The sequence below is a fragment of the Acomys russatus genome, chromosome 21 (assembly GCF_903995435.1).
Source record: "Acomys russatus chromosome 21, mAcoRus1.1, whole genome shotgun sequence".
Classification (NCBI taxonomy): Eukaryota; Metazoa; Chordata; class Mammalia; order Rodentia; family Muridae; genus Acomys; species Acomys russatus.
Window position 1 is genome coordinate 17,956,410 of NC_067157.1, and position 15,984 is coordinate 17,972,393.

Consider the following 15,984-nt stretch of genomic DNA (forward strand, 5'->3'; position numbering starts at 1 on the left):
CAGCTAACTTCAAATTACACTACAGATCCATAGTAACAAAATTACCATGATATTCGCACAAAGACATACGTACAAGATAAAACAGTGGAACCACAGATAAGACCACACAGCTACCGCCACCCTATTTTTGACAGGGGTGACAAAGACACATTGGAGAAAAGACACTTCACCAGGTGGTGCTAAAAGAACTGGCTATTCACTCCAGAAAACTGACATAAGGTACATACTTCTCATCTTAAACATAAATGAGTTAAAATATAGATTCAAGGCTTCCATGTCAGACCTGGAACTCGGAAATTCTTAAAGAAAAACGGCCCAGCACATAAAGACGGGTCTGGGGAGAGGGCTCAGCAGGAAAAGGGTACTTACTGCCAAACACTAAGACTTGAGTTTGGTTCCCTGCACCCTAAGATGAGAAAACCGGCTCCTACAACCTGTCCTCTAAGCACGAACTCATGATGGCACATACTCATAAGGACACACACATAATTAATAAATGTTAAATAAATTAAAATACCCAAAGAAATAAGCACAGGCAAGGGCTTCTGGAGAGGAATCCCACAGCTCAGGAAACAACTATAGGAACTGACAAATAAGACTGTACAAAATTAAACTTTCAGCAGTGAAAAGACAGTCTACAAAATGGGTGAAAAGCTTTGGCAACTATACATTCAACCGTGGATTAACACATAGGATCTGAGGGGAACTAAAGAAAAAAGTCAAAACAAACAACAAAATCACACCAAATTATTCAATCAACAAAGGAGCAGATGAATAATTTTCGAAAAAATACAAGGGTTAATAAATACTTAAATGGTCAACACCTTAGTCATGGGGAAATGCATACAATGAAATTACCTCACTCCAACCAGAATGGCTATCATCTTTTTAAAAGCCAGCAACGCTAGGAAAAAGAGCCATTAAGCACGGTGGAACGCTAGGAAAAAGAGGAGTCATTAAGCACGGTGGAACGCTAGGAAAAAGAAGAACCATTAGGCACGGTGGCAGGAATGTGAACAGGTGCAGCTGCTACGAAAACAGTTTGGAAGTTCTTCAAAAGACAAACCAGTACTGACACACAAGCCAGCACTACTACCCAGCAGGAAGGAGCTAAGCATACCAGAGACACTTCCGGACCTGTGTTTATTGCTGTGCTATTTGCAATAGTCTGATTATGGAACTACCCTACATGTCAATAAATTTAGGAAATTTATGTATACAGGATGAAGTTTTCTTCATCTCTAAAGAAAAATGAAATGGTTATTTGCAAGAAAATGGATGACATAGATATCATCATGTTAAGAAAAATAAGCTATAAATGGAATCTATATTTAAATATACACATATGTATATATACACCAGAAATTTCATTTCTCAGAACTTTAATTTACAAAGATGTGAAGAAGAAAACAATTTAATATACCCCAAAATAGCAAACAACTTTAACTTTCATGAGTAAGAGATGGTTGAATAAATTATGATTTCTATTAAATAAAAACTAAATGTAAATGCAGAGAACAGAACAATGAGCGTATCCTTATGGATTTTTAACTAAAGTGCATTTTATCTGTTATGGTATGCATCACTTCTGCAAGGATTACTAGACACCAATGAAAGCTTATTCTATACGCATGTGGGAATTCAGTGTTAATTCAAAGCACTGATTTAAGGGGCTCTGATGTTATAAACTATAACATATACTCTAAGTACAGGTTTATTAATCAACTACGAAGTGCTCTCAGTCTTACCTGTAAACTACTGATATAAGAGTCTTCACAATTTACATAATGTCCGAGCATGGCATGCTGTGCCCGTAGTTCATTATCCCTTATCCTTTCGTGTAGGTGGTTAATTTGTTGCTTCTGCCTGTAGAACATAAAGCGAAGTCACATTATAAAGGACAAACTATTCTAAGAAATAATAAAGAGAAATTTTAGTATGATAAAGTTTTGTCTCATCTAAAGAAAGAAAGAGAGAGAGAGAGAGAGAGAGCGAGGAGAGAGAGAGAGAGAGAAAGAAAGAAAGAAAGAAAGAAAGAAAGAAAGAAAGAAAGAAAGAAAAGAAAGAAAAAAGAAAAGAAAAAAGAAAGAAAGAAAGAAAGAAAGAAAGAAAGAAAGAAAGAATAAAGCACAGTGTTGGAGATCTGGTCAGTATACAAAGTGTCTAACACCTAAGCATGAAGAACAGACTCAAATCCCCAGGCAGGCCTGGTAGCTGCTGTAGTATTCAGGATACAGAGACAGAGAACGCCTAGGGCAAGATGGCTAGCCAGACTAGCTCAGCGTGGGGCGGGGTGGCGGGAGCCTGGCTCAGCTGCAGATCCTGCCCCAATAAAGAAAGGGGAGAAGGATCTAGGAAGGATCTAGGATCTTATCAGGTCATGTCGGGACTCAGTGTGTCCTCCTCTCCTGTAGCCTGGCAAGGCAGGCCCATCAGGGGCAACTGATCAAAAAGCAGGCAACAGTAGTCCATGTCAGAGACAGCCCCCAATTGTCCAATTGCTAGTGGACCCACATGAAGCCTGATCTGCCCATCAGCTACATCTAGGTAGAGGACCTAAGTCCAGTCCATGCATGGTCCTTGGTTGGTGCTTCAGACTCTATAGGCCCCTCTGGGCCCTGGTTAGTTGGCTCTGTTCTTCTTGTGGAGTTCTTGTCACCTCTAGGTCCTTTTATTCTTCCCCCCACTTTTCCACTAGACTCCCAGTGTTTTGCTCAATGTTTGGCTGTGAGTCTTAGCATTTGTTTTGAACTGCTGCTGGCTGGAGCCTCTCAGAGGACAACTGTACTAGGCTCCTGTCTGAAAGCATAGCAAAACATCATTAATAGTGTCAGGGGTTGGCTCTCTTCCAAGGGTTGGGTCTTGGGTTGGGCCAGGCATTGTTTGGACATTCACTTAATCTCTGCTCTATCTGTTCTATCTTTTGGCAGGGTACGGTTTTGGATCAAAGCTTTTGTGGGTGGGTTGGTGTTCCCCTCCCTCCACTAGGAGTCTTGTCTAGTTAGAAGGCGTCCTCTTCAGTCTCCATGGCCCCTGCTACTGGGAGTCACAGCTAGAATCACCCCCATGTCCTCCCAGAGGCCTATTCTGATTTAGGTCTCCAGCTTGTCACACAGACACCCGCCCTCACCACCACCACAACACGATTTCTTGAAAACAGGCTTTCTGGCTAAGGTGAGATGTAATATTGAAGCAGTTTAAATTATATTTTCCAAATTTTTCAAGTATTTACTGGCTATTTGTGTTTCTCCTTCAGAAAATGGTCTATTTGGTTTATTAGGCCATTTACTGACTGGATGACTTAGATTTGAGATGTTAATTTTTACAATATTCTATATATTCAAAATTCAAGCTATCAATCCCTTGTATAAAATAAAGTTGACAAAAGATTTTTTTCATTATGTGGGCTGTCTATTCACTCTGCTGATTATTTCTATTGCCATGCTGACTTTTTAATATATTTGTCAATTATCAACCCACCTCAGGCAGTGAGGCTGTCTCCATGCATCCCAGAGCACTTCTCATTTCTATTACTACAGCAAGTAATACATGAGGTAATGTTTACAGCTATCTTAAGCAAATTCAAGTACAAGAAGGGAATATACCTAGTGTTATGTATTATGAATGTTATCTTTGGTTATGTGAAAGAGCCAAGAATGGCCTTCATTTGCCTTTTCCAAAGATAATGTGACCATGCCAGGGCATTCATTCCCTTCATGTCTTTGTATCACATGCTTCCACTTATCACAATGTCCTGAACAGTTTTATGTCAACTTGACACAAGCTAAAGTCACTTGAGAGGAGCGAAGCTCAATTTAAAACATGACTCCATAAGTTTGGATTGAAAGCAAGCTTGTAGGTTATTTTCTTAATTAGTGATTGTGGAGGAGGGCACAGCCCATTGTGTGGTGCCATTCTCAAGCTGGTGGTCCTGAGTTCTACAAGAATGCAGGCTGAACAAGCCATGATGAGCAAGTCAGTAAGCAGCACTCCTGCCTTATTTGAGTTCCTGACTTCCTTTGATGATGGAAGTGTAAGTCAAAAACAGCAGACATCCCCTAGTTGCTTTGGTCATGGTGTTTCATCACAGAAACTGAAACCCAAACTAAGACACACAGTTTATGCAATTCATCCTAGGACACCTGTAGAAAGAACATTCTGCACTCTGCCCCATTCACAGTTCACAGTAAGCTCACAGTTTTCTTACACAGGCTCCCACAGTCAATTCTTCAGATTATTTCCTGTTCTTATGAGCAAATCCTTGTTTACGCCTATACCCTATGTCTTCCTCTAGCAGTTGAAAACTTTCAGATTTGCATTAAAGTATTGAGGGACCTACTTTTATTCTTCTTCATGTAAAAACCCTGGTTCTCCAGGACCATTTCTTAACAAGACTGTCTTTTCTCTAATGTGTATGTTTTGATACCACTGTGGTTGACGATGTATAAGAGTTATTTCTAGGTCCATTGTTGGTCTACTTGTCTATTTTTGTGACAGTACATTGCTGCTCTGTTACTGTGTTTCTGTAATAATTTAAAATCGGGTACACTGATCCTCCAGCACTGTTCTAATGATTACTTTGACTACTAAGGGACTTTGTTCCTCTAAATGTATTTTGCTAGGGTTTTGTTTTGATTTATTGATAACAAACAGTTTTAGGTATCCCAGTTTGCCATTGAATTAACTATGTAGCCCAAGAGTGACCTTGAGCTTCTTTCGTGTGTGTGTGTGTGTGTGTGTGTGTGTGTGTGTCTATTCTTTCAGAATTTCATACATGTATACAGTATATTTTAATTATATCCTCCCCCTACAGATACTCTCTAATTCTTCCTAAACCCCCACAACATCTCCATCTCTACCTCATGTATTCTTTTTTAAAAACATCTGAGTCCAATTAGTGCTTCCCACATGTGCAGGAGTATAGGGCCATCGACCTACCAGAGGATAGGCAACCTATCAGGACCAGCAGCCCTGAAGAAATCTAACTCACTCTCCCCCAGCAGACATCAACTGCCAATAGGCCTGTGCCAGGGGCGGGAGACTATATGATCCCTTCTACAATCCATGCTGGGATGTTGACTGGCTTCTTGAACAGGGCTCATACAGGTGGCCACAGCTGTATACAACAGTCCTATCATGTTAAGAAAACTACCTTACAAAAATTTCTGGGTTCTACAGTCTTTCCACCCCATCTTCCATAACGCTCTCTAAGCCTCAAGGGAAGTGGGGAGGACAATACTCACGCCTGGCACTATGAACTAGGTGACAAATCCAGGGCTGCTGCATAGGTCATGGCCCAGGGGGAGAGCCTACTCTTATCATTGTGATAATGAACATACTATCAAACGGCCTTCTTAATATTTACCTTTATATCAATAGAACATAACACCTCTCTAACCTCATCAGAGAAGATTCACACTAAATGGGATCTTGAACCACATAAACACCAAGTTTATGTGGTATTGGGAACTGATCTGGGGCCTTGTGTGTGCAAGGCAAGCACTCTATCTAATGAATTATAAATTATATCCCTAAGCCCCCAAAGAAATTTTAGAAGTGATTTTTTTTTCTAATTCTGAAGAATATCTTTGGAATTTTGACGGTAATTTTCTTGACTTTGTAGATTGATTTGGGTAACTTGGCCATTTCTATAAAATTAATCCATCTAAGTCATGAGCACATGAGGATTTTTCAACTTCAATTTCCTCAGTGCCTTAAAGTTTTCACTGTAGAAATTTTTTACTTCTTTGGTTAGGTTTATTCCTATGTATTTTTTAAAATTCATGTTAATGTGGGATTTTCCCATCACTTTTTGGTATGTTTATTTATTGATATATAAAAAAGCTACTTTTTAAATTTTGATTTTATATTCTGTTACTTTGGTGAAAGAGTTTGTAAGGGCTAACAGTTTTAAGTGGGCTCTTTTATGGTCTTTTAACTAAGAATCCGAATTCTCCCCCAAGCTGAAAGAAACCATGTCATCTACCAATGGAGATGACCTCCTCATTTTATATTCATAGCCCACTACTACTACTATCATGTTAGCTACAGTAGTAGTAATAATAATAATAACAACAACAACATCAACATCAGCTGTCATTTCTGTGAAGCCTTACTGCTTTCATCTCTCGGACAGTTATAGTCAGTTTAAATTGTTCTAAAATAGCTAATATTTGAATATCTATTTTATTTTTCTGGCCAGGGAAATTTTCTACTATAGTCTCATTGACGAGATTCAGTCTTTAGTGTTTATCTCATCTCCTTATTCTACCCCATGGGTTCTTGGATTTAGTCTAGTCATCATATCCCAGAGTTCTTAGAACATTTTGCTCATGCTTATCTTGTTTTTCTTTACTGATGTTTGCATGTGGTGTTTTACTAACCTCATCCTCCATTTTTTATGATCCTTCTTCTGCTGGATCAAGCCTACTAATTATGTTTTCTGTTTAAGTTTTTCATTTCCAATACTTTTTTCAAAACCTCAAATTCCTAGTTGAATTTTCTTCATGCTTCTGCATTTTCATCCATACCATTGATTTTCACAACCATCTTATTAACATCCTCTTTCCTAGTACTCCGGGTTCTCTTTCTTCATATTCCCTTTCATATCCTTGATCATTCTCACCAGAAAACTTATGAGATCTTCATCTGGCATTTCACTCATTTCAAGATATTGGAGCTCAATAGCTAGGAATTATGATCTCTGAAGCAGTCATGTTGCTTTGCATACCAGCCCATGTTCCTGGTAGATTCTGTGTTGTAATTTGTGTGTGGTTGGTTTAGATACCTCTTCTAGTTCTTGCTGAGCACTTTACTATTTTCAATCCCCCATCTCTCTCCTCCCTTCTCCTCCTCTTCTCCCTTACCCCATGTAGCCCAAGCTGGCCTCCAGCTTGCTGCATAGCCACAGAGAGCCTCAAACTCATGCTCCCCTTGCCTTTTACTTCCTTCATTTATTGTACATAAAGATAAGCTACAATCAACAATGGTTACATAAAAAAATAAAGTATATATAAGATGTACACCTATACATTTTAAAGATAACATAACACAGTAACTTTGTATTTATTGCTCAGAATAACCAAGAGACCTATTAAAACTAAGTGAATTCTTCTTGATAACTCTGGTACTAAAGTATTAAAAATTCATGCAATGTTATAAAAAGAAACACTTTCATAATTCTTACTCCAGACTACGTAAACTTTAAAATATACCCTTTTCATATTTATATGGTTTCAAATCTAATAAATTATAGTCATAAGAAGTCATGATGTTAGCGTGACTTTTCAAATCTGACAGTCTCCAAAGGGAAATATAAAGCCATCACCTTGCAGCTCTGACAGCTCAATGCAGCATGCAGAGAAAGGGGGAGACTAGCCTTCACTAAAGCGAGAGCAGAGCATGTCAGAAACCAGACAGCATGCCTACCCTCAGTGCTGATAGCTCTTGTGTGCCATGGGACTGCAGAAGGCAGGCGTGAGACATTAGTTTGTAATTTTACATTCTAAGTAGTGGGTACAACTGCCATTGTTTAACTAATCTACATTTTTATATTCTGAGACAGTAATTAAACATCAGACTCACCTATCAATCACAATTTCCTTTTGCCTTAGAAGTCCTTCTTTTATTTTCAGCACTGATTCCCACTTACTGAAATCCTGAAAGCCAGAAGGTAAGTAACTCTGACGAGATGACCCAGTCAAAACCTGCACAAAAAGATTACAGATTTAGTATACTATTTAAAGGGAACACAAAAAAATAAAAAATAAAAAATAAAAAAAATAAATAAAGGGAACACATACAGCATTCGGCAGTTTCCCGGTGGTTTCCATTAAGGAACAAACAAGTATCTCTCTCCTCACCACACCCTTCCCATCCCACATGCACAGTGTAAGCCAAAGAAGCCCACCAGCAGTCCTGTCATGGTTCTGCCTCCAGTCTCCAGCCTTAAGTTCCTGCCCTGATCCTCGGTGATGGATTGAGTTTAAGATCTCTTCATTGATCACTTATTATTTAGGACAGTAGGAAAGACTTTAGGACCTAGAAGCAGTAAACTAACCCTCTCCCGCCAACTTCTCAATCTCCCCAGGAGGGCCACTTAAAGGAGGATGAAGACAGACTAACAAATACTCACGGGTTATGGGGAGAGGGGGCTATTTATTTTTAAAGGGTATGATAATAACCATGAACAGTGTCAGTACTTTCAGCTAACCCTGGCAGTGTCAGGGATACTCAGAGAAAGCAGCTTTGCTGGCACTTCTACCAACTGCTTCACAAAGTGTAGGATGAAAACATACCTTCAGACCGCATTATTATCTCTATGGACAAAAAAACACAGGATGTCAAAAATGATGGTTCCCCACTGTGTATTCCTGTGGAGCGATCTAATGTGAAACATTCCTCTTACACTGCAATCATGCTTCATAAATGCACCAAAACACGTTGCCAAATGCCCCTAGAGGATGCACTGGTGCTAATGGCTAAAGAACTGAGGAATTTTTCACTGGAATTTCTCAGAGGAAACCTGAGCTGGTGAATAACTCCCTGGCCTTACACCTGGACAGTTACTCTGTGCTCTCTACTCTCTGCTCTCTCTAGCATTTGGCATCTTCTTTTCCTGTTGAGTGACAAGAAACATTCTTATACAGATGCCCTAGGTCTGCTCATGGACTACCTAATGACAAGAAAAGAGCGATTATAAGGACTGGTGAACTCCAAGGTCGGCTTCCTACCCCTTCCCCTGCTTCAGGTAGGCTCCTCGAAGAGGTCTGTTTCTTTAGGATGTCCCTTGCCATGACTACCAAAAGATCACTATTTTCAGAGAAGCCAAAAGCACCACTGACAGATCTTTTGCAGTCATTGCCCCACAAGTGGACAGTGCAATCCATATTCTTGTGGACCTAAAGAATAAATTGTGGAGCCTTAAGAAGAAGATAACTGGGGCTGGAGAGATGGCTCAGAGGTTAAGAACACTGTTCTACCAAAGGTCCTGAGTTCAATTTCCAGGAACCACATAATGGTTCACAACCATCTACAATGAGATTTGGTGCCCTCTTCTGGCCTTTATACAATAAAACATTGTGTTTATATAATAAATAAATAAATAGTTTTTTAAAGACTCACAGTTTTAGCTGGGCATGATGGCACACGCCTTTAATCCCAGCACTTGGGAGGCAGAGGCAGGTGGATCGCTGTTAGTTCGAGGCCAGCCTGGTCTACAAAGCGAATCCAAGACAGCCAAGGCTACACAAAGAAACCTTGTCTCAAAAAACAAGAAGAAGAGAAAATAAATAAAGAAAGAAAGAAAGAAAGAAAGAAAGAAAGAAAGAAAGAAAGAAAGAAAGAAAGAAAGAAAGAAAGAAAGAAAGAAAGAAAGAAAGAAGGAAGGAAGAACAAGAAGAAGAAGAACAAGAAGAAGGGGAAGAAGAAGAAAACTGTGGCCCAAATAGCAACTTCACCTCCTTTACAGACCAGGGCCCACAGCTCATTGCAACACTGATGTCTAGGCCCTAAACACAGTTGTGACTTTCTCTGGCATACAGTGCCATAGGAACTTTCTAACCTATGGGTTGTTTTAATGGAAGATTTAAGAGTTATCACTATAGACATTAGACCTTAAAGATATTCAGTTATGTGTCAAAATACAAAGCTCATTTTACATAAAAAAAAAACACATTAACAAATACTGTTCATAAAGAATTTCAAGCATGTTCCAAAGTAAGAGTGTGAGTCTAATGAAGACAAAATTTCAAAAGGTCTGACTATATGTAGCACTGCAAATAAGATCTTACATTCATTATCTTGTATAAGTAGAAGTTTTCTAAAAACAGGTCAGCTATTACCTCAGGAAGCAGTACAATAAAGAAAATGGTCTGTAGCTCAGACAAACAGTCGCAGGAGGGTTACCGTATGGAAGAGATAAGCATAGGACCTCACCATGCAGACTGTAAACTGTCACAATCATATCATTTTATTTCATTGAAATTTCAAAATCACATGTATTTTCCCAAGGTATAAAACATTATCCACAAATAACTATTAAATGGATAATTTCGATGGCTATTTGTTTCCACTATGATTATAAAATCTAAGAAAATTTTCAGATACTTAACATAAATCATCAATAATAAAATACAACTATGGCAATGCCATAAAACTAAAAAGGGGTCCTTGAGAGGGGTTAAAAGGAGGCCTTAAAGGTGGTAACAGAACGTGAGATATGAGAGCAAAAGGGAAGTACTGGGAATGGAAAGGTTTGAGAGAGATGGATGGGTAAGTAGACAGAGAAGAAGGTGTGGGGGAAAAGTTAATCAAAACTACATGAACATATAAAAAAAGCAAGGAAATCTGAAACTTGAATGAGGTGTTCTGTGTGGCTATATAAAGCTGCTTCCACAAAGCATAGATTATTAAATAAAATTTCAGAGCCACACATGGGTTCTCCCTCTCCAAGTTGTGGTTCAGGAGATCCAAGTCCCCTAAAATAATACAGGTGATTGCCACTGCTCCTGTTTGCCCACCAGACAATAAAACCCTATTGCTGGAGACACCACATGCTCTATTCGTAGGACATAGAGAATCAGCCTGGAACTGAGCTGTAAGCTTCCTCTCTGCTGACTAGCTTTCAGAGTGCTAGCTGCCAAAGGCAAATGGCTACCCACAGTATCCAGTTACAGACCCTGTGTGCTACATGACCAACCAGGTAGGCAAAATGGACCCACTGGTGCAATAGGGGCAAGTCTGTTGGGGGGGTGGAATCCAACTACTTTTTGATTGAATTTGAGGTCTAATCCACAAGAAGGTATTTAAGTTTGGTACTATAAATCTGGTCAAAGCTTACATACACCTGCTACTGGAACACTCAAGTATTTTCCTTGTGGTTGATGACTTAGCTCTACCCACTTCCTTTCATTTTCCCTCCCCATTGCTGAGTTCACTAGTGAGAACATCCCCACAGTGCAACAAACAGGAGCTATATTCCAGCATACAAAGGATCTCTGAGGACTCTAGTCCACCTATGAATGATATCTTTTTGATTATCTACTTCTTGCACAAATTGTCATTCCCCCCACGCCCCGCCCGAACTCTACCTACAAGATTACATTCAGTAGATAGAATGACAACTGAAACTGAGACATGTTCCTGACTCAGAATATATGTATGCATGCATTTATGTATATGTTGTAGTAATCATTTGTTTACAGCAGCCAACAGGTTAGAAGTAACATTAAACAAAATAAATATCCTCCATAAGTGTTGGAAGCAGATATAGATTGATAACATTTGGGAGAGGTTTTGGGTGCTATTTGGGGTTAATTTCTTCACTTGCAAAATTATATTAAAGATTTCTGTCAAGAATCTCTAATTTCCTTCCCACACCATGTTTTCTATGCTATGCATAAACACAGAGCAAAGCCCTTTATTAGGGACAGGCACAAGATGGAGACAGACAGGCAACAGACACAGATTAGAAACAGGTACAATAATATAGGTACCACAGACAGACAAGTCAGAGGCACACAAGGCTATCCATATGTCAGTACACACAAACATTAGTCAGACGGAAGATATGCAGAGGGAGATAAAAAATTTAAACGTGGCCTCACTTTTAGTCAAACTAATACCAGAGGAAGTCTGTGTCTTTAGTCCTTAATGTGCCAGGGACACATTTTGGTATCCTCTTCTCAAGTTTCTGTAATGCATTTACTGATAGAGTATACATTAACAAATCTAAAATTTTAGACAAAATGAGTAATTTTATAAGAAGCTGTGGATTTCTGAATATTTTTAATAATTTTGATATTGCTGGAATAGATGATTAGAAAAAATAAAACTATCCAACAAAGCCATAATTTTCTACATAAAGAAGTAGTTTCTATTTGAATTTAAAGAAAGACAGAATATTTGAGTAAGGTAATGTGGTGGTTTGAATGAGAACAAATTCTTGGCCCCCAGTTTGGGGAACTTTTGGGTAAAGGGGGGGGGGGTTTAAGAAGGTCTGTTCTTGTTAGAGGAAGTGTCGCCTTATTTGAAGAGGTGTGTAAGGTATGTAATTTTGAGGGTTCGAAAGCCCAGGCCAAGCCCTGTCTCTCCCTCTCTGCCTCCAACTTGGAGATTAAGATGCAAGTGCACAGCTACTACTCCAGCACCTGCCTTGCCTGCGCTCCCTGCCATGTGACCAGGGGCTAGTCTTCGGAACTGTGAACAAGCCTCCAATTAACTACTTTCTCCTATAAATTGCCTTAGTTATTGTATCTCCTCACAGCAATAGAAAAGTAACTAAGATAACTTCATTAGGCAGCCTTTGAACAGAATGAATGTTACAAATGCCATCACTGAAATTAACCTTCTTCTAAATAAAATGTTAACTGAACTGAATAAAAAATATCAAATGGTGTAAAAAAAAAAAAAGGTAAAAAAAAAAAAAAAAAAAGAGGGGAGAGAGGGAGAGAGAGGGCGCACACTGTATGGCAGTAAGTGGGTATTGGAAACAAAAGGATTTTGTTAGATAAAATCATAATGCAACATGAAACCACTGTGTAGTAGTTATTCACAGTGATAGTAAAACAGAGTTACCCCAAATGTAGATAGGAAAATGTTGATAGAACATTTCAATAGTGTATCATGTTCATATTGACTGTAAACAACCTCAGTAACCAAGAGTATAACAAATGCACGAATACGTAACTTGTGTATTTTATAAGTAATAAAACTTAGTTGAACATGAACATGAGATGTAAAGGTAATCATAAGGCCTTGTAACTGTGTCAGCTAGCCTGACAAAGGAGAACTTCTGTCACCAAAGTAATTCTTATGAGAAGGGAAGCAAATGATTTTTTTTTTAGCAAGCAAACATTATCATGAATATATTCTATACTCAGCAAATTTAGGAAAGAAAAACAATTCATCATTTATATGTTTTATCTAAAAATGCATAAATACATTATTCTTTTCTAATTGATAAGAAAAACTATTTCAAGAGCCAAAGAAAAATCATAACTTCTCTGAATACAGGCCCTAACTAAACTCAAATACAACACATTAGAGTGTGTAAATTTATAGACTCAGAAGGGACACACACACACACACACACACACACACATTCTCCTTCCACCTTGTCATTGGAAATGGCAAATTCTTCTCTCCTAATTGCATAAGGATAGCTCATATCTACAACAATACCAAACATGCTGCTGAGATGAAACCCAGATGCTATAAAAAGTTGCCAAATATGCCACTTAGTGGCCAACAATGATTCTAATAAAAGTTTACTCTAGTGCATCTGAAAATAGCTCAGCGCTCTCTGGCTGGACAAACAGTGCTGCTGTTAGATACCGCAGTGCTACCCCAGCGGCCAGAGCAGCACCTCTGCAGTCCTTCAGGGTAGTTATCGCTCTCCTTCATGTGCCTTGTCCCTGAGCTCATGCACTACTCACTGCACATCAAACAGCACAGCAAATCTTCCTCAGTTTCCTAGAATAGTATATCTGGAGTAGTACTTTGTAAGTGATACTTCAACCAAAAGAAACTCATAACATTCAATAAATGAAATGAAAATAAGCTAAAAACATCACAGAATTTACAAGCTTTCTATTTACTAAAAGAAAAAAATATTAAGATAGAACTATGAATTTAGTAGAAACTGAACTATACCTATGTTGTCTGTGCAGTACACTGCCATGTCTTCCAACAAAACAAAGGCAAAAATCACATTTCGGTAGTGTCCTTAGTCATCTTTTCCAATCAGGTACCCCAAGTTCTCAGATCTCTGCATTATATAAGGAACTGTTTGTCCTGTAGAAATGCTGCTCTTTGAAGGATTTCTTTTTTGAAAGGTAGAGAGATATTTCCTCTGGTTGGTTTTTCTAAAACAGGGTCTCATGTAGTTCTGGCTGGCCTGGAACTTACTATAGACAGCCAAGGATGACCTTGAACTTCTTATCGTCCTGCCCTTACCTCCAAAGTGCCAGAATTACTGGTGTACACAAGCACATCTGGCTCAGGGGCTGTTATTTCTTCAGTTTGCTTTCACTAACTCTTTAATGCTCTCCTGTCATCCTAATACGCTTTACTGAAATAAAAATGCAAATGTATTAAATTGCACAAAGAGTAAGAGAAAATAATAAGGAGAACATGTACATATACCCTTATATCTTAAAATGTGTGCATGACAGTAAAGCCTTAAGTTTTTATCCCCACCACACTACACAAATACATTACTACCAACTTTCTTTTAGAGCAAGAAACAGTGTTTCCTCTCAAAACTTAACCCAGGTTACATGTGTGTCCATTTATCATGTATTTTTTAATGCCAATAGAAAAAAGATTGATAAATATGAAACATGGCTTCTGTGTAGTTGTAAAACAAGAAATAATTGAAGAATAAGGGCTGAGGCAATGGCTCACGGAGGAAAGCACCTGCCCTGCTCAGATCTTTACCATCCACATAAAAAGCCAGGCACAGGTGCTCGAGTGATAACTAACTGGTAGGAAAACTTGTGGTTGGTTGTTGCAGGAACTCGGGCTCAGATCTCAGCACTCATGGCTGCCTCAGACATCTGCAACTCCAACTGCATGGGGATCAACACCTTCTGGTGGTCTCCTCAAGTACTATACTTCTATACCCATGTGTACACACATACACACACACACTTAAAAAGAAAAAAAAATATTTTTTTTTCATGACAGGCATGGTGGTGCATGCTTATAATCCAGAACTGGGGAGATATTCAGGAGGCTCATAGAACTCACTGGACAGACAGTTTAGCTCAATCTGTAAGCTCCAGATTTAGTGAAAGACACCGTGTAAAAGAGTAAGGTAGAAAGTGATTGAGAAAGGCACTCCATGTCAAGCCCTGACCTCCACATGCACAGCCACACATATGCACCTACAAATACACATGTATGCACACATACTCAAACTGAAAAACTACTTTCCTTAAAAGATTAAGCAAAATACTTACATCTTTAAATAAAGTTATTAATGAATTTATCTCCCCAAAACATTTATTGCTCTTAATTTCAAGATTTATCAACAGAAGAATTCACTTAACTTTCATTAATAAATTAGACAACTACTACTCAATCCAACTAGATAAAGATCATATTAACAAACCATAATACAGTTAAACAATAAAATGGAAATTGAAATATCTACAAGATGTGGTAGCACACACCTGTAAACCCAGCACATGAGCGAGAGGTGGGGGGCGGGGTGCAGGAAGGTGAGGAGCAGTGCAGGTGATCTTCGGCCTCACAGCAAGCTCGAGGCAGGAACACACCACCCTCTCCCATCACTCCAAAGGCGGGAGTACAGAAGTTATCAAAGCGTTTACATGAAATGGGTCTACCTTACACGCTGTTTAACATTATGAGAACAATGTACCAGACAACATAGCTTCTACTACAGAAATAACAACATATTTTCTATTAAAATTCAGATTATCAAGGTGTTTTCATCAAGTTTTCACCATAATTTACCATCAAAGAGACAAAAGAAGAAGCTTAACGCAAGTGTTCTGGAACAAAAACAATGCCAGTATTAACTCCATCAAACAACACATCAAACAGAGCTATTACTGGTGGCTATTTTAAAGGGCAGAGAGGTCTTTCGTGCTTTATCAGATGTTATCTAGCTGCCCTTACTGTGCACACATTGGTTGATTTCTATTGTCACAGGCAGACTTGGTAGCCTACCCCTGGAATCCCACCGAGAGACGCTGAAGTAGGAGGGCCGTCAGGCTGAGGTCAGCCTGGCCTACGTGCTGAGGCAGCGGCTAGTCTACACTCACGTTTACTGCAGCCTAGTATTTACCACCCTACAAAAATTATCTTCTTAGCTTTTTCTCAAATACAGAAGTTTCTTCAAAGTTATTAGACTAACTTTTGAATATTAAGGTAGATAAGTCAAATTCATTTAAAAGCCTGATTATCAACATGTAAACCAACATTTACATATAAAAAGTTTACAAAGCTAAGAGATAC

At 38.8% G+C, this 15,984-nt stretch overlaps 1 protein-coding gene across 4 annotated transcripts in view; it reads right to left on the minus strand.

The window, feature by feature from the left end:
• Cep85l (centrosomal protein 85 like) overlaps positions 1-15,984 on the minus strand; it is a 90,278-nt gene that overhangs the window by 24,130 nt on the left and 50,164 nt on the right. For all 4 annotated transcript variants that reach the window (XM_051164503.1, XM_051164502.1, XM_051164504.1 and 1 more), the window contains 2 exons: positions 7,585-7,706; positions 1,749-1,866 (listed from right to left, as the gene is read on the minus strand). In XM_051164503.1, coding sequence (XP_051020460.1) covers positions 1,749-1,866; positions 7,585-7,706 — 240 coding nt within the window. The remainder of the gene's footprint in view (positions 1-1,748; positions 1,867-7,584; positions 7,707-15,984) is intronic.